Source organism: Staurois parvus, unplaced genomic scaffold (genome assembly GCF_062004578.1).
Source record: "Staurois parvus isolate SC_StPar_1 unplaced genomic scaffold, SC_StPar_1.0 ptg000506l, whole genome shotgun sequence".
Lineage (NCBI taxonomy): Eukaryota > Metazoa > Chordata > Amphibia > Anura > Ranidae > Staurois > Staurois parvus.
In genome coordinates, this window is record NW_028318302.1 from 698175 (window position 1) to 718338 (window position 20164).

Genomic DNA, 20164 nt, shown 5'->3' on the forward strand with positions numbered 1-20164 from the left:
AGTGAACCTACTGTAGAAGCAAAAACATATACGTGGCAGAGACCATGTCTTAAATTAATGGACATGTGACAGGCAACAAAATACAGTGTAGAATCTGTATTATCTGCAGATTTCTATATCTAATAAAGGGAGTGGCTGCACTCCTGAAATTATTATCTGTGATAGCTGCTACCACCAACAGGTAACGTTAATGATTTTTGTGCCTTAATAATAAGGTGAGCCTCACTGTCTCTTACATTGTGTACTCCTTCAAATCTTGATGGACTTTGGGCATCTTGTGTATTGTTATTGTGCTAGTAGCAACTGTTTTTACACTTCTGTTTTGTGGGATGTATATTCAGGTATGTAAAGTTTGACTAATTTAGAAATTTTATTTGCAGCTACAAAACTTACATAGCTACATATAACTAAATAGCTAATCTAGCTGAAAAAAGACAAAAGTCCAAATAAAAAAAAAGTTATAATCCTATATCCACAGTTGATCCAGAGGAAGGCAAAAATCCCCCAGCAAAGCATAATCTAATTTCTTCCTGCAGGGGAAAAAATTCCTTCCTGATCCTCCGAGAGGCAATCGGATATTCCTGAACTGAAGGCATATGTTAGTTACTTGCACTTTAGAGTACTTCTCCATATTCTGTCCCTAAGGAGTGAATAAATATCTGTCTCACATTTTGTAAGATAGTCATGAAAGATGATGCTTCAATTCATAGCCCCTCTATACTAATTACAGATGTAAATACAGCAAGTGTTGCCATCGGGCATCCTCTGCTGACAACAGCTTATGCCTAAATTTTACAGCAGATGGTTCATGAAATTTCATACTTTGCAAAGTGAAGGACTATCACTTAGCAGCTAGTCAGATACTGGTTGATATTTTTCCTGGCGTGGGTAGACAATGAAAACAAACACCTGACCAGCCACATTTGGCAACCCCACTATTCAGTTCCTTCATTAGATTCTATAACCGAGCCTTAGTGTGAACAATCTAAAATGTATATTGACAGGCTTTTCATTGTTATAGTCACCATTTTTCAAAGGAAATATTAGGAACAAATTTTCTGTACATAGCCAGTGTCCCATTTAAAAGCCTTTGTAGTTTATGTAGCAATGTTGATAACAAAATATAATGCACTAAACAACCATACACTTGATGTGAATTCTTGACCCCACTCAGACAGCGCTTGTAGCAGGGAATATCATTCAGGTAGAAAATCAGGCAACATCTTTTAATTGCTGTTCATTTTCTATCCCTCGTCTCACATAAACAGGAGAGTTCGGTTTGTAGTTATGTCATGTATGCATATTTGACTGCTCTCTATGGTCTAGAAACAAAATATAACATAGTATAGAAACATTTAAGCTCTATTCACATTATATGTACAGTGGGGATCGAAAGTTTGGGCACCCCAGCTAAAAATGTGTATTATTGTGCATAAAGAAGCCAAGGAAAGATGAAAAAATCTCCAAAAGGCATCAAATTACAGATTAGACATTCTTATAATATGTCAACAAAAGTTAGATTTTATTTCCATCATTTACACTTTCAAAATAACAAAAAACAAAAAAATGGCGTCTGCAAAAGTTTGGGTACCCTGCAGAGTTAATATCTTGTACTGCCCCCTTTGGCAAGTATCACAGCTTGTAAACGCTTTTTGTAGCCAGCCAAGAGTCTTTCAATTCTTGTTTGAGGTATCTTTGCTCATTCTTCCTTACAAAAGTCTTCCAGTTCTTTGAGATTTCTGGGCTGTCTGTCACGCACTGCTCTTTTAAGGTCTATCCATAGATTTTCAATTATGTTGAGGTCAGGAGATTGTGAAGGCCATGGCAAAACCTTCAGTTTACGCCTCTTGATGTAATCCCCCGTGGATTTCGAGGTGTGTTTAGGATCATTATCCATTTGTAGAAGCCATCCTCTCTTTAACTTCAGTTTTTTCACAGATGGCATCAAATTACCATCCAAAATTTGCTGAAATTTTATTGAATCCATTTTTCCTTTCTACTCGTGAGATGTTCCCTGTGCCACTGGCTGCAACACAACCCCAAAGCATGATTGATCCAACCCCATGCTTAACAGTTGGACAGAGGTTCTTTTCATTAAATTCTGTGCCCCTTCTTCTCCAAACGTACCTTTGCTCATTCAGGCCAAAAAGTTCCATTTTAACCTCATCGGTCCACAGAACTTGTTTCCAAAATGCATCAGGCTTGTCTATATGTTCATTTGCAAAGTTCAAACGATGATTTTTGTGGTGAGGACGTAGAAGAGGTTTTCTTCTGATGACTCTTCCATGAAGACCATATTTGTACAAGTATCTCTTTATAGTGGAATAGTGTACCACAACTCCAGTGTCTGCCAGATCTTTCTGGAGGGATCGTGCAGTCAAACGTGGGTTTTGAATTGTTTTTCTCACAATCCTGTGAGCTGTTCTGTCTGATATTTTTCTTGGTCTTCCAGATCTTGCTTTAACTTCCACTGTTCCTGATGACTGCCATTTCTTAATTACATTCCAAACAGAGGATATTGACATCTGAAAACGCTTTGCTATCTTCTTATAGCCTTCTCCAGCTTTGTGAGCGTCAACTATTTTCAGTATCAGTTTTCTAGACAACTGCTTAGAAGAACCCATGGTGCTGATTGTTGGGGCAAGGTCAGATGAGTCTGGGCATTTAAAACCTTTGAGATTGACATCACCTGGTCTTCCCAGACGATAATTGAGAACAATCCATGACACTGGCAGGTCTCAGCTTGGCAAAGGGGGCAGTGCATGCTATAAATTCTGCAGGGTGCCCAAACTTTTGCAGACGCCATTTTTTTGTTTTCTGTTATTTTGAAAGTGTAAATGATGGAAATAAAATCTAACTTTTGTTGACATATTATAAGAATGTCTAATCTGTAATTTGATGCCTTTTGGAGATTTTTCGATCTTTCCTTGGCTTCTTTATGCACATTAATACAAATTTTTAGCTGGGGTGCCCAAACTTTCGATCCCCACTGTATATATATATATATGTATATATATATATATATATATATATATATATATATTTCCAACTCCCCTTGAAATGGCAAAAAATTGTGGTGCCAAAAATTGTCAGTGTTCGACACTTTTAAAGCCTTTACAGGTTATCAGGTAAGTATTAACCATGAACTGTGGTTCTTGATTTATTGCTCTCACTCCGATGTTTGTAGTGATATCTCACATGTGACTCTATTACCAACTATACCCCTATGTGACAGGATGGTCATTCATTGTACTGTAAAAGTGATCAGGTGGCACTAAAGCTGTCTGTATCACTTTTATAAGAAAGCCAAGAGTCATCTGAAAAAATCAATGCCTAACTCATAGCTGTAGTAGCAGCCGTAAGCTTGTTTTAAATGATAAGTTCACCTTTTAGACAAAAATAATAAATGCAATTTTTTTTACCTGCAAAAAAATGTACATTTATTATTTTTGTCTACAGGAGCCTGGAAAGCATTGCACCAGCGATCAGTAGATCACTGATACCATGCAGGTCTCCTGCAGATCTCTCAGAATATCTGCTTGCCGTATGGGATGTACATGCAAGCACATATTCTGACAGGAAGCTTCAATGAACTACCACGGTGCTCCACAGCGACCGTGGTACTTAATTGAAAATTTCAAGCCGACAGCCGCTAAGGCTGTCGGGACTTGCAGTTCATTCATTCACGGAAGTCCGGGAATGCATTATGCAGCCGTGTGGGCGGAGCCCCACGCGGCCGCGCTATTTTCAAATCTGACAGATAGTATGGGGAAACTTCTCCCCGTACTGTCAGAGGGAGGGGGGCACAGCTATGGGAACATAGTACATGCTCCACCCTAAAAAGTTCACCTTTGGGAACATGTTACATGTTGCACTCGTTTTTAGGGTGGAACATGTAACATATTCCCAAAGCCACAGCCACACCTGCTGCCCCCCTCTCCCTCCCTCTGACAGATAATACTTGGAAACTTCTCCTAGTACTATCTGTCAGATTTAAAAACAGCACAGCCATGCGGGGATTTGCCCTCAAGGGTGCATCATTCATTCACGGACTTCCCTGATTGAATGAACTGCAAGTCCTGACAGCCTTAGCGGCTGTCGGCTTGTAGCTTTCAATTAACAACCACTGTCGCTGTGGAGCACTGTGGTAGTTCATGGATTCTTCCTGTCAGAATATACTGATCGCTGGTGCAATGCTTTCTAGGCTCCTGTAGACAAAAATAATAAATGCACATTTTTTTACCTGCAAAAAAATGTGCATTTATTATTTTGTCTAAAAGGTGAACTTATCCTTTAAAATAATGCTAGCTTCAGGCAATTCATAATTGTAAGATTTAATGAGGCACCTAAGGAGAGCTGGAAAAGGTACTCATTCCTAAGAATTAATTTAATGGGGAAAAATAGTTTTTCTAATGCAGTTTTTTTTTTTTGGTGACCTGAATATCTTTGATGTGAAAATGATCACTGGATAAATTATTAGAAAGGAGTACAATAACTATTGTGGCTTTGTGAATTGAGATATTTGTCTGAAAACTTAACTGAATAGTTACCAGATTATATAACCAGTGATGCTGTAGCTTGTCCAATAGCATCCTAGCAACCAGTGATGCTGTGTTTTAATGGTTTCTAGGACAAAGGACAGTTTAGCAGCATTAGTTGTTATGGTGCAGGCAGGTGCCTGTGTATACAGAGCAACATTACTGAGCCACAGTGAGGATGGAGTTTCTCCACCAAGTGCTGCCAAAGTGGTCACTTCACTTTCCCTCATTGGTGGCACGCCCTTGCATGTATTTCTAAAACAGATTTGCACACAGTGGTATAGAAACAGTGCTCACAGCAGGCACAGCCTTGACTGGGCCCATGCTGGTTAACACTACTGTTGCACTTTATTACCCTATGTTAAAACTAGTAAAACGTGTAAATATGTCACATACACAGTAGAGCAGTGGTCGGCCTTGAGGCCAGATGTCGCCCTTTGCTTGCCTTTCTCTGGCCCTTGAGGCACTATTCCTGCCACTAACACCAACAATGTTGCATAATTCCTGGCACTGACACCAACAGTGGGGCACTATTTCTGCCACTGGCACCAACGATGTGACAGAATTCTTTCCACTGACAACAAAAATAGTGCACTATTCCTCCAACTGACACCAACTATTTCTCACCGAATACCAAAGATCGGGCATTGCTTACTCCCACTGGGCACAGTTCAGCTCCCCCTAAAGTCTGAAGGACAGTAAACTGGCCCTTTAGAAAGTCTGGAGACCCCTGGTGTAGAGGTACAGCACAACTCACTGCTTCTATGTGCTTCTTCTCCCTGAGTTTTGCACAACAGGCTTCAAGATTTTCATGGTAGACAGGTAAGCTTCTGATGTCCCTGGTGTGACATAGAACACACAAACAAGCACATGAGATCTTTTGCTAGCACCTCTATGCTGGGGCTTTGCGTGTGCTTTTAAGTTTGACCTAGTAATGTGAGACACTAAAAGTGGGCTTCAAAGTGTTGGGCCTTTCCAAAATGTGCATCATATTGGCTCAAATACTGTAGGTTTATACAACACCATTAGTTGTATAAGTTATCTACCAGTACTTTAAAACCTTATAACATTTATAAAAAATCCTAAATACTTGAAAGTATATGAAATAAATTTATATATTTGTTAAATGCAGTCACGCACTTCAGGAGGAGGAGGAAAATCATCAGATGAGACGGTTTATGAAGTTTCGGCAGATATCCTGAGTAAACTCCCTATGAATTTTGACACGGAAGCTGCAATGAGACGTTATCCCACCACTTACACTCAAAGTATGAATACGGTATTGGTCCAAGAAATGGGTCGATTCAATAAATTACTTATGACTATCAGAGATTCTTGTATCAATATACAGAAAGCAATAAAGGTTTGTATGATACATTCATAACTGGTAGTGTATTTCTGTGATTAAACTGCATGCCATCCATGGACGTCTTAGGTACAGTGAGGAACAGAAGTATTTGAACACCCTGCGATTTTGCAAGTTCTCCCACTTAGAAATCATGGGGATGTCTGAAATTCACATTGTAGGTGCATTCCCACTCCGAGAGACAGAATTAAAAAAAAAAAAATCAGGAAATCACATTGTATGATTTTTAAAGAATTTATTTGTCTTGCACTGCTGAACATAAGTATTTGGACACCTAAGAAAATCAGTGTTAATATTTGGTACAGAAGCCTTTGTTTGCAATTACAGAGGTCAAAGTTTCCTGTAGTTCTTGACCAGGTTTGCACACACTGCAACAGGGATTTTGAAGACACAGTAACAGGTCTTTGAGAGCCAGAATTCTTGCTGTGTCTTAGGTGTTTAAATACTTATGTTCAGCAGTGCAAGACAAATAAATTCTTTAAAAACCATACAATGTGATTTCCTGAATTTGTTTTTTAAATTCTGTCTCTCAGAGTGGGAATGCACCAACAATGTGAATTTCAGACCCCTCCATGATTTCTAAGTGGGAGAACTTGCAAAATCGCAGGGTGTTCAAATACTTCTGTTCCTCACTGTATATAATATAGAATGTAGTGGGGCACAGTGTTTGTAATGCTACTGTGGGATTTTTACATTGAGATGTGGTAACAATCAGTAATCCTAAATACCAAAAGCATGACTGTGTACCAGCTAACTGTAATGTATACAGTATGTTATAACTTCCTATTATTCCTCTGTTTAAAGCAGAACTACAATGTATCTGAGCACCACAAACCAAAAGTGCTATTTTATTCATTTTTAATATTCAAAGAAAAATCACCCATCCATCCATGTCTTCTGACTTTATTTTGCTGAGAAATCACTTAGAAAAACAACCCCCTAGCATTTCTGGCCATGGCAGACGATTCAGGTGACAATGACTTCCTGGAATCCATATGCCCTTAGCTCATTCATAAAGTCAGGAGATCGTGCTTAGCTGAGAAAACCCCTCCTCCCCTCCGGAAGACTACTGGGATGTAGGACATCATTTTCTTAGGCATGGAAAATAGGAAGTAACTAAAGACATGTAAAAAAAACTGTTTAAAACAAATAAATATGATATATTTCCTATCTATTTACTAATGCTAGCAGCATAAGGATTCAAACTAGTCAATGTGGATTGAGAGAATGAAGTTCCTCTTCACTAAAGGCTCAGTACCTAAAATCATTTTTAGCGTTGTTCACACCTGCATAGTGAGCCCTCACAGAACAGGAATGGGCCATTCGCTATGTGTCTCCAATATGTTTTTTATGGTGGCATGAAATTGATGCAAATCTTTAATACATTTTAGTATTGTTAGTTCTGCTTGTTAGGTTGCTTGTATTACCAAAGTAGAATTATTAGTAATAAGTGGAATAAACAGGTGGATTTTAATGGCTAAAGCCTCAGTGTGTGCACAGAATGCTCAGTATATGCATATTATTTCTAAATGTATTTCTTTTGGGTCAGGGCCCTCTCTAATGAACAGAGTTTTTCAGATTGTTCTAGTTTTACGATAATTAGGTCTGTTGCAGTGTTGATGTTCATTATTTTATCTTTTATAAACAGTCTGTGTTAAATCTGAACTCCAGGCAAACAGCTAAATACACAGATTAAATACATATATGAGAGTTGTTTTACCTGCCAACGGATTTGTACTTCTGTCCATCCTATTTTGACATTTACACAGCTCCGCCACACACCGCAACCCTTTCTAGCGGGGGCAGGAGGGTAATATGACCTTTCACTGCTGCAGTTGTTCTTTAACTTACAGCTTTTCTCCCAACCCCTACCATCTGTGTGGACAGTGGAAGGAGAAGCAACAGACTGCCCTCTCCTCCTATCCACATGTTCCTTGCACTAGCGGCAGCACAACTGACTGGTTCTATATGCTATTTTTCATTCCTTCTTCCTGAGCTGACGAGAGGCTGATGCCCAATCAAATTGAGGAACTTAAACTGTTTGCCTTTAAAATATACGTTTAATGATGTATTAAAGATTACAGCACTAGATTGCTTTGTGTCTTTTGTATCTGCTTAGAGTTCAGCTTTAAGAATTGATTTGTCACCTTATAGGATAAAGGTTTAAAGATAGATTGCTTGTGATTGTAAAGATGTTATTTTTTATGCAAGGGAAATGTGTCTCTACTCTTGTTTATAACCAATCTTCAACAATTTTTACAAATTGTTGGCTGTTTCAATCAGGGTTTGGTGGTTATGTCTGCGGATTTGGAAGAAGTAGTTCTGAGCATACTAAAAGGAAAGATTCCTGGAATGTGGATGAAGAAATCATACCCAAGTCTCAAACCTCTTGGCAGTTATGTTAATGATTTTCTTGCAAGGCTAAAATTTCTACAGGTAAGACAATTACCATTAACACTTCTTGATTACAGACAAAAACATAAGCTAAATTTAATTACATCAGCTTTCTAAACTAATTATAGAACAAGTACACACTACAACAAAAAAACAAAAACCACAATGAACACAGCTATTAGGATGACCATTTACTGTACAGTGTATCCAGTGGATATAAAAAGTCTACACACCCTGTTAAAATGTCAGGTTTTGTGATAATTGTGCGCACAGATATGGACAATGACAACCATAATTTGGATCATACTCTGCAAATGTCATTCTCACTCCAAATCAGTCCCCCTCCCTTTTTTTTGAATGGCATGTGGTACGTGTGTATGCTGGGGTCACAAGATCATCGGGAACAGCTGGATACACTTCATGGTTGTAAACCCAATTAGCTGGTTCCATGATGTCTGTCAGACCCTTGCCTTGGTCTGGTCATAAAGATATAAATCCGTCAGTCACTGGACATGAAAGCATTCCAGCGTGGCAGTAAATCTACATCCCACTTGAAACCACTTTTTCATACAATGTCTTAAATCCCGGCAGGAACAAGGTACAATAAAACAAAGCATATATTCAGATAGGTCAGTTTAATCTGAGTCACCTGATACCCTACAGCCCTGGGTGGCGTCTACAGGAGAGTAGAAAGCCATATAATTTTATCTGGAACGGTAAGATATGTCCTATTTGATGTCTGGACGTTCAGGATATCATTCTGAATATTAATCTGCTAGTAGCTAGGATGCTACATGGACTTATAGAAGGTTATTGACAATGGTATAAACGAGTGAGGGATTTGGTCATAGCCGGGGTCCCCGCCTAAACACCCCTCCCCAAATGAGGCGATTGGTTCTCTGCTTTAAGGAGACACCCTGCTGGGTTCCAAGAAAACAGGCTGTCATGCCTGGAGAGAGAAGATGAGAGATTCTCCCTTTTAACATCAGGAACCAACTTCGGGAGAAAAGGTACCCTTTTGTTCAGGGCACTTGAACTCTGCTTAATCCAGGACTTCTGCAAGTGTTCTACCTTCTTAAACTTCTTCCTTTATCTCTCTGTTGTGTTATTGCTCTATTTATATATATATTGGTTACATCTTTTCTGTAAATATTTTTTTATTGCATCATTTTGACCTTTTTAGTAATAAATCCTTTTCTGAAAAGCGTTGAACTGTTTCTAAAGCTTTTTAATGCAAACTAAGAATCCCGTCTCTGAAGAGTGCTACTGTGTGTTTTAAAACCTCTGGATACATCTGTCTGTGGTGACAGTGTGTATACAGACGCTTATTCAAACTTCATAGTGTTACTGCTAAGATTTGTGAGTTTCCTCCTTCTCTGTAAAAAGGTGGTGGTGGTAGTGTGAAGGGTTAATTGCGTAATTAACCTGACCCAGTAACAATCGCTCTCAGGCTTTTGGCACATAGACTGTGGTCCAGTGAGCTGGAAAATCTTTGTGCAGGGTGCAGCTGAGCGTGGCATTGTTACGCAAGTGGCATGTGGTTTTAGATTGGCTGGTCCTTCGGTCACAAGTTGGTTAGAAGGACTGGGGTCTGACACCACGCCCGTCACAGGTTTCTGTGTTGTAAAAAAAAATGAGACAAAGATAAATCATTTCAGAACTTTTTCCACCTTTAATGTGACCTATAAACTGTACAACTAAATTGAAAAACAAACTGAAATATTTTAGGGGGGAAGTAAACATAAAAAACTAGAATAATGTGGTTGCAGAAGTGTGCACACCCTCTTATAACTGGGGATGTAGCTGTGTTCAGAATTAAGCAATCATATTCAAAATTATGTTAAATAGGAGTGAGTACACTCCTGCCATCATTTAAAGTGCCTCTGATTAACCCCAAATAAAGTTCAGCTGTTCTAGTAGGTCTTTCCCGACATTTTCTTAGTCGCATCCTACAGCAAAAGCCATGGTCCGCAGAGAGCTTCCAAAACATCAGAGGGATCTCATTGTTAAAAGTAATCAGTCAGGAGAAGGGTACAAAAGAATTTCCAATTAGATATACCATGGAACACAGTGAAGACAGTCATCATCAAGTGAAGAAAATATAGTGCAACAGTGACATTACCTAGAACTGAATGTCCCTCCAAAATTGATGAAAAGACAAGAAGAAAACTGGTCTGGGGGCTGCCAAGAGGCTTATAGCAACATTAAAGGGAGCTGCATGAATATCTGGCAAGTACTGGCTGTGTGGTACATGTCACAACAATTTTATATAGTTAGTCTGGCTGAAAAAAGACAAAAAGTCCATCCAGTTCAACCATAAAAAAAAAAAATTATAATCCTACACCCACAGTTGATCCAGAGGAAGGCAAAAAATCCAGCAAATCCTGATCCAATTTGCTCCTGCAGGGGAAAAAATTCCTTCCTGATCCCCCGAGAGGCAATCGGATATTCCCTGGATCAACTTTACCTATAAATGGTAACCAGTTATATTCTGTGTATCCAAGAAATAATCCAGGCTTTTTTTGAAGCAATCTACTGAGCTGGCTGAACCAACTCTTGAGGGAGTCTATTCCACATTTTCACAGCTCTCACTGTGAAGAAACCTTTCCGTGTTTGGAGATTAAATTTCTTTTCCCCCAGACGTAAAGGGTGCCCGCTTGTCCTCTGTGATGCCCTAAGGGTGAATGACTCTACTCCGAGTTCACTATATGAACCACTGATGTATTTATACATGTTGATCATATCCCCCCTTAATCTCCTCTTCTCAAGAAGGAATAAACTCAGTTCCTCTAATCTTTCCTCATAGCTGAGCTCCTCCATGCCTCTTATCAGTTTGGTTGCCCTTCTTTGTACTTTCTGAATTGGTGCCCAAAATTGAACTGCATATTCCAGATGAGGTCTTACTAATGATTTGTACCGGGGTAATATGATATCTCTCTCTCTGGAGTCTAAACCTCTTTTAATACAAGAGAGGATTTTGCTCACTTTAGAAACTGCAGCTTGGCATTGCATGGCATTATTAAGCTTGTGATCTACCAGAACCCCCAGATCCTTCTCCACCATTGATTCCCCCAGTTGTCCCCCCCCCCCCCCCCAGTATGTATGATGCATGCATATTTTTAGCCCCCAAGTGCATAACCTTACATTTATCAACATTGAACCTCATTTGCCACATAGTTGCCCAATTAAACAGTGCATTGAGGTCGGCTTGTAAATTGGAGACATCCTGTAAGGACGTTATTCCACTGCACAGCTTGGTGTCATCTGCAATGACTGAAATGGTATTTTTAATCCCAGACCCTATATTGTTTATAAGTATATTAAAAAGTAAAGGTCCCAACACTGAACCTTGGGGTACACCACTAATAACCCTAGACCATTCAGAGTATTAATCATTAACCACTACTCCCTGAATACGATCTTTTTTCCAGTTTTCTAACCATTTACATATGGATTTTTCCAAGCCTGTAGACTTTACCTTACACATTAGTCGTGTGTGGGACAACAATCTTTCGTATTCTTCATATGTCTGGGCTATGGGGTAGAGTGGCAAGATGGAAGCCTTTTCTTACAAAGAAAAACATCCAAGCCCAGCTAGATTTTGCAAAAACACATCTGAAGTCTCCCAAAAGCATGTGGGAAAATGTGTTATGGTCTGATGAAACTAAGGTTGAACTTTTTGGCCATGCTTCCAAAATGTCTGGCGCAAAACCAACACTGCACATCACCAAAAGAACACCATACCCACAGTGAAGCATGGTGGTGGCAGCATCATGCTTTGGGGCTGTTTTTCTTCAGCTGGAACTGGGGCCTTAGTCAAGGTAGGGGGAATTATGAACAGTTCCAAATACCAGTCAATATTGGCACAAAACCTGCAGGCTTCTGCTAGAAAGCTGAACATGAAGAGGAACTTCAACTTTCAGCATGACAACGACCCAAAGCATACATCCGAATCAACAAAGGAATGGCTTCATCAGAAGAAAAATACATTTTTGGAATGGCCCAGCCAGAGCCCAGACCTGAATCCAATCGAAAATCTGTGGGGGTGATCTAAAGAGGGCTGTGCACAGGAGATGCCCTCGTAAACTGACAGATTTGGAGTGTTTTTGCCAGGAAGAGTGGGCAAATATTGCCAAGTCAAGATGTGCCATGCTGATAGACGCATACCCAACAAGACTGAGTGATGTAAAAATATCAAATGGTGCTTCAACAAAGTATTAGTTTAAGGGTGTGCACACTTATGCAACAATATTATTTTAGTTTTTTATTTTTACTTCCCTCCACCTAAAATATTTCAGTTTGTTCAACTGAGTTGTACAGTTTATAAGTCACATTAAAGGTGGAAAGAATTCTATTTATCTTTGTCTCATTCTTTTACATCACAGAAACCTGACATGTTAACAGAGATGTGTAGACTTTTTATATCCACTGTACCTGATATTAGTTACATTAGCAGGGTGTTGTGAGACCATGGAGCCCCAGAATTCAGGAGAATATGCTAATATTTTTCTGTGTTGGAATATGCCAGATAGTTTTCACAAAGGGAGTAGAAAATTATTAAATAATTGGTAGTTGAGTGGTACCTTACCATTGTGTGGTCACTATAATGTCAAAGGTAACTACATACATAGCTTTTTAGTAAGCCATTCTTATTGGCAATGTACATTCAGAAATCCACAACCATTCCAGTACACTACAGGTCCCAACTTTCAATGTCCATAGTCTTATGTAGCAGCAACGTTTTGGATGTATAATTTAGGGCCACGCAAACAGATGATCCTGCAGCTACCAGAAAGGATCCAGGGAGATCTAGTGCAGCTGAAACGACAAAGGAACAGCAGTGTGAGATCCTTTTTAGCAATGTAGTTTTTTATTAGATAAAACAAAATAGTACACTCATATGTAACCCTCTTGAAATTCAGTACAGACAGTGAATCCACCAACATAGAGGTTGCAATGAAGTATCTGCTACTCCTGCTCCCTGGCTGGCATAAAAGGGAATCCAGACCTGATAGCTGTCAAACATTGCCAAAGCCCGGTGTCCAACACCATTATAATAGCAGTGATAGTGGTGCTGGATGTCAGGCATTGGAGTTCTTTGACAGCTGTCAGATCTGGGTTCCCTTTTATGCTGGCCAGGGAGCAGGAGTAGCTGATGCTTCAGTACAGCCTGATGGTACTTCTATCCTGGTGGATTCACTGTCTATGTTGAATGGCAAGAACTTACATGTGAGTGTATCATTTTGTTTTATCTAATATATTATACTACATTGCTAATGAGGATCTTGTGCTGCTGTTTCTTTGTCTTATTGACAATGTACATTATAGTGAAGTCTCCCTTGGACCTTTAGCTGCCTAGCTCAACAGTCACTTGAGAGCCACAGAATATGTATGGGGACATGTCATTGCCCAGTGTCATGCTTTGATGCATGCAAACAAGCTTCCATATCCATTCTGCTTTATTGATGATACTTTGCTTCAAGTAACATGGCAGTAGTCTGTAGCAGTTTCTATTAACATGGCAGAGGAATCGCAACATAGTTGGCAGCAGTCTCTGATTTCCAGGGAGAGGCCCAGGCTGAAAATTTGTATCTGGAAATGTTTGTGCCTGGAAATGTAAGTAGAGGTCTAATGGTGTACGTTAAGGGCAATGTCACACTAGCAAATTTGTGGCAGTGATTTGTATCATCCAGAAATCTCTCTCCCTATTTCCTCTGGCTATTTGTGATCGATATAGAGTTGCTGCTGTAGCTGGTTACAGTGCTAATCAATGGAGCTACAAATCACTGGTATACTATAATCATCATCAGCTGCACTGGACAACATGAGGAGCTACTGAATCTGGTGTCTTTAGCTCTAAATACTGCAAATAGTGAATTCTAGCAACCAAGTTACAAATCACTTGGAATTTTAGCAGCATAGACCTTTTGTTGCTGGGAAAAAATAATTTCACTTAAAGCACTAAAGAGAGCCATTCTGTAGCTGCTTTTGCATCTACAGAATCAGCAGTGTGACATGAGTCTACCTGTAGCTGTTTAAAGCAGTCTCTGAGAAATTCTTGCCAAGGCTGTCTTTTGAAGCAGTAACCCCAAACCAAAAATGGAATATTGCAGCTTACCTGTCAATAAATGTGGTGGCTGTGTTAGTTTCATTTTTAAGGTGGCTGTGTAAGTTTTATTTTTTAGAGCTTTTTTCCTTCTGTTTTCACCTGGTAATCTGGCCAGTAGAACACCTCCTGTATTAAGAGTACCCTCACTCTGAATGAAAAAGCGCAGGGGGCACTTTTGGACAGCAGCATTGTTTGTCAGTCTTGGAGGAGGGGTTTGTTAGATGGACTAGCAACAATTCGTAACAATTTGAAGCCAAACTCTACATGTTAAATCCAGTCACATCAACATTTTTTCCTTTTAGGTTAAAGGTTTTACATAAATAAAATCTGATCATTGTAAGATTACCTGTCAGTATTAAGTGGTTTGTCTCAATCCCCTAACTGCTACATCTGTGGGACAACTTTTTCTGTTGAAAAACAGAATAACTGGCAGGATCACCAGGTGAAAATAAAAGGAAAGAAAGCCTTAAAAAAACTAATGCAGACATCACATTTAAGAATTGGTAATCTGCATTATAATAAATGTTTGCTTTTGGGTTTAATGCCGCTTTAACATAGCTGCAATTTCCAGCAGTCTCAGGTATCATCAGTGATCTCTAAAGGTGAACTGAACCTAGATTCTCTTTAAAATTATTACATTATATTATATATGCATCATTTTACATAAATGACTGACCCTTGACAGCATGTATGTGTTTTAGTTACCTATGATTTCCTCTGCCATATATACACAGAAAAAATGTAAGATTACCAAATCTGTGTTTTTTTCTTTTTTCTTTTTGTTAATACAGGACTGGTATGAAAATGGAACCCCCCCAATGTTTTGGTTGTCAGGCTTTTTCTTCACACAAGCATTCCTGACAGGTGCTCAGCAGAATTATGCTCGCAAATACACAATCCCAATTGACCTGCTGGGTTTTGACTTTGAAGTCTTAGAAGATAAGGAATACAAACATGCACCCGAGGATGGTAAGTCATTGCTGCTCTTATACACTGCTCAAAAAAATTAAAGAAACACTTTTTAATCAGAGTATAGCATCAAGTCAGTGAAACTCCTGGGATATTGGTCAGTTAAGTAGCAGAGGGGGTTGTTAATCAGTTTCAGCTGCTTTGGTGTTAATGAAATTAACAGGTGTACTAGATGGGTAACAATGAGACGACCCCCCAAAACAGGAATGGTTTTACAGGTGGAGGACACTGACATTTTTTTTCCTACTCATCTTTACTGTTTTTCACTAGTTTTGCATTTGGCTAGGGTCAGTGTCACTACTGGTAGCATGAGGCAATACCTGGACCCTATAGAGGTTGCACAGGCAGTCCAACTCCTCCAGGATTGCACATCAATGCATGCCTTTGCCAGAAGGTTTGCTGTGTCTCCCAGCACAGTCTCAAGAACATAGAGGAGATTCCAGGAGAGAGACAGTTACTCTAAGAGAGCTGGACAGGGCCGTAGAAGGTACTTAACCCATCAGCAGGACCGGTATTTGCTCTTTTGTGCAAGGAGGAACAGGATGAGCTGATAAGAGCCCTACAAAATGACCTCCAGCAGGCCACTGCTATGAATGTCTCTGACCAAACAAAACAGAAACAGACTTCATGAGGGTGGCCTGAGGGCCCGACGTCCTCCAGTGGGCTCTGGGCTCACTGCCCGACACCATAGAGCTTAATTGGCATTTGCCATTGAACACCAGAATTGACAGGTCTGCCACTGGCACCCTGTGCTTTTCACAGATGAGAGCAGGTTCACCCTGAGCACATGTGAGACAGGTGAAAGGGTCTGGAGAAGCCATGGAGAATGTTACGCTGCCTGTAACATCGCTCAGCATGACCGTTTTGGTGGTGGGTCAGTGATGGACTGGGGAGGCATATCCATGGAGGGACACACATACCTCTACAGGCTAGACAATGGCACCCTGACTGCCTTTAGGTATTGGGATGAAATCCTTAGACCCATTGTCAGACCCTATGCTGGTGCAGTGGGTCCTGGGTTCCTCCTGGTGCATGACAATGCCCGGCCTCATGTGTTGCGAATATGCAGGCAGATCCTGGCGGATAAAGGAATTGATACCTTTGAATGGACCCATGCTCGCCTGACCTAAATCCAAGAGAACACCTCTGGGATATCATGTTTCAGTCCATCCAACACCACCAGGTTGCACCACAGACTGTTTAGGAGCTCAGTGATGCCCTGGTCCAGATCTGGGAGGAAATACCCCAGGACACGATCCGTCGTCTCATTAAGAGAATGCCCCGATGTTGACAGACTTGCATACAAGCATGTGGGGGCCATAAAAACTATTGAGTACCATTTTGAGTTGCTGCAATGAAATTTCAGCAAAACGGACTAGCCTGCTGCATCATTGTTTTCACTTTGATTTTCGGGTGTCTTTGAATTCAGTCCTCTGTAGGTTGATAATTTTCATTTCCATTAAACGATGCAGCATCTTTATGTTTCCCAACACATTACCCAGTCCATATCAGTATAGATATCCAGCATGATATTTTTCCCATTTAGATCTGATGTGTTTTCAAAGTGTTCCTTTAATTTTTTTGAACAGTACATATTCATGAGTACAGGATAAAAGCTTTGAAACTTGCTAGCCGACTTTTTAAGAACTGTGATGAATACTGTACGTATCATGTATGAAGTGTCAGACAGCAAAATGTTTGGTACTTCCTTCCTAGCATCCAATCTGCTTCTTCTTTTCCTCTTGCTAGGACTGCATAGTATTAAAAAGAAAAATGTGTGTACAGTACACACACCGACCACTTTATTAGGTACACCTGTTCAACTGCTTGGTAACAAACTGCTAATCAGCTAATCACATGCCAGCAACTCAGTGCATTTAGGCATCTAGATGGGGTGAAGACAACTTGCTGAAGTTCAAACTGAGCATCAGAATGGGGAATAAATGAGATTTAAGTGATTTTGAATGTGGCATGCTTGTTGGTGCTAGAGGGGCTGGTCTGAGTATTTCAAAATCTGCTCATTGACTGGGATTTTCATGCACAATCATCTCTAAGGGTTACAGAGAGTGGTAAAAAAAAAGAGAAATATCCAGTAAGTGGCAGTTGTGTATAGGAAAATGCCTTGTTGATGTCAGGTCAAAGGAGAATGGACAGACTTGTTTGAGATTATAAATAGGCAACAGTAACTCAAATAACCACTTGTTACAACCAAGGTATGCAGAATACCATCTCTGAATGCACAACACATCGAACCTTGAAGCAAATGGGCTACATCAGCAGAATACCACACCAGGTGCCACTCCTGTCAGCTAAGAACAGGAAACAGAGGCTACAATTCATACAGGCTCACCAAAATTGGAGAATAGAAGACTGGAAAAGTGCTGCCTGGTTTGATGGGTCTCGATTTCACCTGCAACATTCAGATGGTAGGGTCAGAATTTGGCTTGCACAACATGAAAGCATGGATTGATCCTGCCTTGTATCAACGATTCAGGCTGGTGGTGGTGGTGGTGTAATGGTGTGGGAGATATTTTCTCTGCACGCTTTGGGCCCCTTAGTACCAAATGAGCATTGTTTAAATGCCACAGCCTACCTAAGTATTGTTACTGACTACAGTGTACCCATACTCATTTTATACTGGTTTCTTGAACATGACCGTGAGTTCACTGTAATCCAATGACCTCCACAGTCACCAAATCTCAATCCATTAGAGCATCTTTGGGATTTGGTGGAATGGGAGATTCGCATCATGGATGTGCAGCTAACAAATCTGCAGCAAATGTGTGATGCTATCATGTGAATATGGACCAAATTCTCTGAGGAATGTTTCCAACACCTTGTTGAATCTATGCCATGAAGAATTAAGGCAGTTCTGAAGGCAAAAGTGGGTCCAACCTGGCACTAGCAAAGTTTACCTAATAAAGTGGCCAATGAGTGTATATGTTAATGGACGATTGCTAGACTATCTCACTTTACCTTTTCTGAAACTAGAGGAAATGTTTAAAACATATTAAACCAGATGTCCAGGTTAATACCATATCATAATAATCCTGTAAAGGAAAGATGTGTATACTTACCTATTTTTAGGGCACTTCGGGTTGTCACATGATCAGAACCCAGCAGTGGGTTTCAGCAGAGTGGAGGGATAATAGTAAGGTGTCTCAATAGTAAGTCTATGGGTGACATGACCACCCAGGTTTTGCAGCCATTGCCACTGCTCTCTGTCTTAAATTAGGTAAGTATACATATTTTCCATTTACAGGATCACTAGTTTAGGGCTTAGAATGGGGGTTGGAGCAGGTTTAAGATTAGTTAGGGTTAGCCCAGAGATCTACTTTACATTACAAATTAATTTACACTTTTCAGTTTTAAATCCAGAGGGCCATAGATGAACCACCACAAGATGTCCTTGTACTTATGGAAACTATGGAGCAGGCCAGGACTTGTGCTAGTGTCCACAAAAATTAATGTCAATTTACATAGCTTTTCCCACTTTCTGTTTAGTTTTAAATTATTATGTGGCTCCAGCAACCCTGCAAATTCTGAAACAAACCTTTTGAGCTAGATGGGGGGTATGTGAAATCAGCAAAATGACAGATGCTTGCAGAATCTGTCATTTGATAAGGTACATACCATGGCCTATTCAGACTGGACACAATTCAATTGTATTTTAAATAAAGCAGTGTTCTGCCAAGCACAACCTGTATTTAACCACTTGACTCACAGAAGATTTACCAGGCCATTTTCTGCTATACGGCACTGCGTTACTTTGACTGACAATTGCACTGTAATGCAACACTGTACACAACTGAAATTTATATATTTTTTTTTACACAAATAGAACTGTGGTATTTGATAATCAGTGTGTTTTTTTTGTTATTGCGCTATAAATGAAAAAAGACCTAAAATTAAAAAAAAAAATTATATATATATATATATATATATATATATATATATATATATATACACACACATACACACACACATATATATATATATACACACACACACACATATATATACACACACACACACACACACACACACACACATATACACAGTTTACGAAATAAGTATTAGATCCCCAGTTGATTTTGAATGTTTGCCCACTCAAAGAAATGATCAGTCTAAAAATTGAATGGTATGTGTATTGTAATACTGAAAGACAGAATAGCAACAAAAAATAAATATAAAAATCCATGCCTAACAAATTATGCACTAATTTGCATGTTCATGAGGGAAATAAGTATTTGATTCCCTTCACAAAACATGACTTAGTACTTGGTGGCAAATCCATTGTTAGCAATCACAGAGGTCAGGCATTCCTGTAGTTGGCCACCAGGTTGGCACACATCTCAGGAGGGATTTTGGCCCACTCCTCTTGGTAGATCCTCTCCAAGTCATTAAGGTTTGGTGGCTGACGTTAATGTGCTTCTTCTTGAGCCACTCCTTTGTTGCCTTGACCGTGTGTTTTGGGTCATTGTCATGCTGGAACACCCATCCACGACCCATTTTCAATGCCCTGGCTGAGGGAAGAAGGTTCTCACCCAAGATTTGACGGTACATTGCCCCATTCATCGTCCCTTTGATGCGGTGCAGTTGTCCTGTCCCCTTAGCAGACAAACACCCCCAAAGCAGAATGTTTCCACCACCATGTTCATGTTTGACAGTTGGGATGGTGTTCTTGGGGTCATAGGCAGCATTCCTCCTCCTCCAAAACGGCGAATTGAGTTGATGCCAAAGAGCTCGATTTTGGTCTCATCTGACCACAACACTTTCAGCCAGTCC

The 20164-nt window shown here is 39.9% G+C and overlaps 1 protein-coding gene across 1 annotated transcript in view; it reads left to right on the forward strand.

The window, feature by feature from the left end:
• Positions 1–20164, forward strand: part of DNAH7 (dynein axonemal heavy chain 7) — a 519305-nt gene that overhangs the window by 463417 nt on the left and 35724 nt on the right. Inside the window, exons 63-65 of the mRNA XM_089689972.1 lie at positions 5671–5901; positions 8188–8340; positions 15199–15376. Coding sequence (XP_089546098.1) covers positions 5671–5901; positions 8188–8340; positions 15199–15376 — 562 coding nt within the window. The remainder of the gene's footprint in view (positions 1–5670; positions 5902–8187; positions 8341–15198; positions 15377–20164) is intronic.